Source organism: Aplysia californica, unplaced genomic scaffold (assembly GCF_000002075.1).
Source record: "Aplysia californica isolate F4 #8 unplaced genomic scaffold, AplCal3.0 scaffold00434, whole genome shotgun sequence".
NCBI lineage: Eukaryota > Metazoa > Mollusca > Gastropoda > Aplysiida > Aplysiidae > Aplysia > Aplysia californica.
Window position 1 is genome coordinate 530,603 of NW_004797704.1, and position 5,967 is coordinate 536,569.

At 42.4% G+C, this 5,967-nt stretch overlaps 1 protein-coding gene across 1 annotated transcript in view; it reads left to right on the plus strand.

Annotated features, from left to right (window-relative positions):
* The window catches only part of LOC101858123, a 156,728-nt gene that overhangs the window by 78,686 nt on the left and 72,075 nt on the right, over window positions 1-5,967 (plus strand). The window contains exons 2-3 of the mRNA XM_005104758.3: window positions 1,436-2,914; window positions 3,404-3,488. Coding sequence (XP_005104815.1) covers window positions 1,436-2,914; window positions 3,404-3,488 — 1,564 coding nt within the window. The remainder of the gene's footprint in view (window positions 1-1,435; window positions 2,915-3,403; window positions 3,489-5,967) is intronic.

Genomic DNA, 5,967 nt, shown 5'->3' on the forward strand with positions numbered 1-5,967 from the left:
CTTCTCAATCCAATCTCCACCTTTCGTTTGTGACTCTACACCCTACATAGCCACACTGAGTTGTCACTGTTGGAGAAGTTTAAAGTGGCCAGCCTCCTTTAATTTGCCCCTCTTCTATACGTAGGACCCTGGAACGCCTCCATCCTCCGTGGTGTATCCACATGCAGTTAGTTCATAGATAGCATCGATGGTTTGTTGGAGAGTTCCTAGCTTTTGAAAATGATCCTTCAAATAGGTCGGTTTCACTCGAATTTGCTCTTTCTGTGATTATGAAACTGATAATGATTCCCAAAACTTAATAATATTATTATTGCTCCTTGTGCGGAATACTTTGAGGAAATGAGAAAGAAAAAACAAGTAAGAATAACGTAATTGTAAGTATTGGTGCTAAGAAGTAGAGTGTGGCCTTAGGTATTCTTCTTTCTGTGGCATGTCCTTTTCCCATTTCGCACTCCACTTTTTTTTTCTCGCGTCTCGGTCGCACTCATTCGCTCAGGCCTTCAAGTTTCACAAATAACCAAATAGCCCTAAGTAGTTTCTCTCATGCATCGATTATAGTGCTTCACGTGCATGTGCTGAATTAGTGATTGAAAAGGGCCCGAGTTTGCTCACGAGGTAGAGAGACACTTGAAAGTGGCATTTCAGGATGTTCTTGGACAGGTGCTGTTGGCAGGTGTTGTGAAACGAGACTGGCATAATTATCATCATCATCGCGTTCAATACTAACTGTGCAAGATTCCATTTTAAATCACAGTTAATGTGGAAGACCCCATCCTCCGCCTCACCTCACCCCCACCTCCCTCCAACACACACAGACATATTATTGTTATTCTAAACGGACTTGATGACTTGATAAGGTGCCTAGACACTGGGTCAGTGGGAAGAGTCGCAGTTGGCGTTTATGTAATATCTTACAGGATAAAGAAACAGCTGCCTGTTGTGGTCAGCATGTGCAAATACGTGAAACCTTGAGTGGGTCTCGGGTGGGGGGGTGGGTGGAATGGGGAGCGAGGAGAGAAAAGAGGGATGTTCTACTTTATTTTGACCACATTTCTCAATTATATCTATCCTTTGTGCGCTTATGATATATAATCTATGGGAGTCGAAATATTATGAATATATATATATATATATATATATATATATATATATATATATATATATATATATATATCTATATTATTTCTATAGAGATATATATATATATATGTGTGTGTGTGTGTGTGTATGTGTGTGTGTGTGTGCGCGCGCGCACGCGCGTGTATAAAAATATAAAATATATATTGACTTATATATATGTATACATATAATATCATATTTATGGTTGTATGAATACATCATTATAAATACAATATCTTTTTTATCCCGTGTTTAATGCCGTGTTCCCCCCAGTCATCAATCTCTCTCTATATCTTTACATGTTTTTCTTCTCCAGTTGTGGTCCTGTTCCTAGATATCGATGACCAACTGACCATTCTGGCCCGCGCCTCAGCCAAAGAGATGACCAAACATCATATTTTCTTCTCCTTCCCGCGCACGCCCTATGACCCGACGTCTCTTAGCCTCCTGGCACTGACCCCGCCCATCACAGGTCAAGGTCGATTCTCAGCTGACGCCACTACGCAAGGGATCAACATTTTCGAGAGTGTCTTCGTCGTGACGCCCACTTTTCCCCCTGAGGCAACAGTGTCTTCGGCAAACAGTACAGACACACAAAGTGGCTCTAGGAGGAGGAGGAGAAGGAGGAGAAGGAGATCCACGGAAGCAGCGGGCGGTGGCACGCCTCTGTACTTCGCGAGTGGTCGTGAAAGTCACAATGTGGTTATGAACAAACATCACGGTGGAGGGGACGGGCGGAGAGAGAACCGTCTCGTGGGCAAAGGTCAAGTAGGGCAAGGGGCTTTACAAACTCTCACATACAGACAGAGGAAAAAAGATCCTCACTTTGACTTCCCCCCTGAAAACAGTGAAACAGTTTCTAAAGATAGTGGTGAAAAAAGTTACAAAAACCGGGACAAAAACTGTAGTGGTGAAAACGGTGGTAAAAACCGTAACATATTTCTTCCTGACATTACATACAAAACTCTTCCGAGCTCCCCTATGTTTGATAGACCCCGTTCTCCCATCCGTGTTGGCAAAGATGTTGAATATGTTGTACAAAGTGACACCCAAGCAATCTCTTCCATAAACCAAGCCCTTTCTCCAGGAGTGTATGTGCCTACCAAACGTTCAAGTGAGAATAAACCCTTCCCTTTCGCGCAGGCGCGAAATAGGCGTCCCCTGTTTGAAGATGTCAAACACCAAATTCCACAATTTGTCAAAGGAGGTTCATCAGGTGCTGTAAAACAATCCGAAGATTCCAGTACTTTAGACACTTCCAGAGACAAAGTAAGCCACACGGGCTCTTCCCCGCAACGTCCGAATACTTTACTTTTTGAAAGCGAAGACAGTTCACACTCCGTCTTGGACACCGACATTTTAGAGAAGGACAAAGACGAACCATCATCACCATCATCATCAAAACTCCGCTACAAGAGAGAGATACAGAAGTTTGTCGCCAGTGGCTCGGACCTGAGTGCCATCTACGACGCTGTCTATCTCGTCTCCCTGGCCGCCCTGCGCGTTGCCAGTAACTCCAGCTCTGTCCCCTCCGGCGAACAGCTGATCCGGTCAGTCTACGACCAAACCTTTCCCGGCGACTTGGGCCAGTTCACCATAGATCAGCAGCAGGCCGTTCTCTTTGACTTTGTCCTGTACGACTTCAACTCCTCCTCGGGTACCTTCCACCCACGCGTGTTCTACGAGGCCGTCTCCAGCTCTGATTGGCTGCTCACCGAGCAGGGCGCCATTTCCTGGCCGGGCACCATCGTTCCTGGGGATGAGTGCTACAAGCAGATGCCAAACTGTAACGAAGGTAATGACTCCACTCTCCACCAACTATTTTCCTTTATGTTTGTGATTAATAATAATCTTATTGTAGACGCTTTTCGTCCCCATCGACACGATTTAGATCATTAAAGATGCTGGCTTTAACCCTGCCTCATAGGGCCAACACATGTGAGAGGGATACAACAGTATCTCGACAGAAAGACCGAGATATGCGATTTTCTGGAATCATCCATAGGGGGGGGGAGAGACATTCCCAACTGGTGACTTAACCACTCAGTTCTTTGATGTTTAATATCATTTTACTCCTTGACGAGTTTCATCTCTGTAAATTACGTCCATATTATATGTCCATTATTATGATGTTCGTATCTAATGATTTGCTGCCAATAATGTGAATAAACATGATCAAATGTGTCAATGGTGGTGCAAAACATTGACTAATTCACTATTTCTCCATTACTTCATTATGATCAACTAAAGACTCAGAAGATTTGAACTTTTGTCTCTTTTTCAGGTGTCGAGATTTCTTATATCATCGCTATTGTTATCGCTGCTATTGGTATCATTGTTATCGCCGCAGTGGTTATCGTCTTCATCAGGTAAGTGTCTTTTCTTGTTGTTGAGGGTAAAACAAGAGGAGGATTGGACTAAGTTGAGTGAATTTGATGGGTGCTTTTTCACTTTTTTGGTTTATGTTTGCGTCTCTTCTGACTATTATGTGGGTGTTTGAAGATTATCGATAGCAGTTATTATTCCTATTCTTTCTCATAGTCGTGTCTGTCTGTCTGTCTGTCTGTCTGTCTGTCTGTGGTTAGAGGATGTCACTGGTAGGTAAACGTAAAAAACAACGTGCATACTGGGGGCTAATATGACCCTATACAATTGCAAGCGTCGTAATATGTTTCCAAATCAGTGTCTGTCTTACCATAGTCGTGCACAAAATGACTGCTATCATATTTCGAGCCTCATTCCCTTTTGGCATCCATCAGTAAAACTGCATGAGCGTAAAACAAACGCTCGTTCTCTCTTGCTCTCGCTTTCTCTCTCTCTCTCTCTCTCTCTCTCTCTCTCTCTCTCTCTCTCTCTCTCTCTCTCTCTTTCTCTCTCTCTCACACACACACACACACACACACACACACACACACACACACACACACACACACACAAACACACATAATCACACACAGACTCACTCACACGAATACGCATATGCACACGCATACACACATACACAAACAAGCACACACACAAGCAAGCAAACAAACAAACAAACGCACATACCCCCCCCCCCCCACACACACACGCATACACACAGAGACACAGAGACACTCACCCTTTTTATATCCCACATTTCTCACCTCACCCTATCTCCCTCTGTGTGGCACGGCCTTTGAAAACCGTCCAGTCACGTGACTGTCCTCGGAACACATCCGTCACTGGGAGCCAGATAAACAAGCCAGGTGCTGACCACTTCCGGGTACATCACGTGATCAATAATTTTGAACAATATGGTCGCTGATGAAGACGGGCGAATATTGAAATACGATCAAGGGGTTTCTAGAATAAAAATGAGATAAAAAGACTCTATAATGCTGTTATTTTTATAACAAACTATCTTTTAAAAAAATAACAATTTCCGTGAAACTGCTTTGGTGTAATTGTCAGGGTATTTATCTTTCGCCGCACGCGAAAAACGCGCGTCAGAGACGAATTTTTTTTCTGCGGGGTATCTCCAAGGCATTCGGGAATGAATTTTTAAAAATATAAACACTGTATAATGATTTGCAAAATAATGACTCAATATAACATAAAAGTGGATGTTCTGTGGGTGCTCTGGTGTGGTTTGCTTCTTATTTCCTATCAAATATATATCACCGTTATCTCATCTCCTTCATTTTTTGTGTATGTTACACTCCAGTCTTCGCACTAATATGACGTAATTGTGTTGCAGGTGCAGCAAAACTTGTACCAAACCTAACTTTAAACAAAATGAAAGACACCACATTATCTGGTTGCCAAATTTCAGTGAAGCCCCACCCCCACCATTTTGTTTTGGCCGTATTTTGTTTATAGCTTTGGTTTATATTAATTTCTTATTTCTTATTTAAATAATAACATACCCAACCAGGGTTTGCGATGTAACGGTTGAGCGCCGGACCGCCACATGCAGAGGGTCTATTTGATTCATGCATTGGGTGAGTTAGATAAATTCTTATTGAATATCTCCGTCTGTATGCTGGGACGTGATATCCCTTTCAATCCGGGTTGAATATAAAAGGCAGAGTCGAAGTAGCCCGCATTCAGTATAATTCAAATAGTGCCGATGTGGGTGTAAAAACTCCATAATTATAGATACCATATTTACAGACATCTATTATCTATTTGTGGTGGCCGAATTTTGCTATTCAAAAGGCTTTTTAATGGCCGCATCGATCGATATGCGGTTTTCGCCAAAAGATTCTTTAAAATATATTCTCCAGATCATGACGCCCTTGGTTTTTTTCAGTTTTGAGACAGTTTTGCTGCAAAAAGCTAAATTTCTTTAGTTCGCCAATCGCTTTTGTAGGCTGACGCTTCTGTCTCTGTAATTTTAGAAAATCCGGAAGTGATATTTTGCGAGGCGCATTTTGTTTTGAAAGTATAGATCTAGACCTTCGAATTCTTTGCATCTCTCAAGATTTATTGCCCCATTCCAGTAGAGTGTAAGTAAATATAGTAGGCCAATTACTTTTAGTTGATATTATAGCACCGATCATTCCTTTCATCGAAAGGGGGCCCAGCTAGTATTATATATTTATTATATACAACAGCGCATTCCCCTCTCTAGGTTGCAACCCATCTAAACGTTGTGTCAACGACACTGCTTGACATTGTTTATAAGCCGAAGCTCAGTAACTCCTCACTTGGCCTCTTGATACCTTATAATAGCATCCAATACTGCGGTTTGAGCAATGGGAAAGTATGGGGAGCCCGTCTTCTATGCCAAAGTCAGTTCTTTTTCTCTCTTACTCTGTTACTCTCTCTATCTGTCTCTGTTTGTCTGTATGTCTCTCTCTCTCTCTCTCTCTCTCTCTCTCT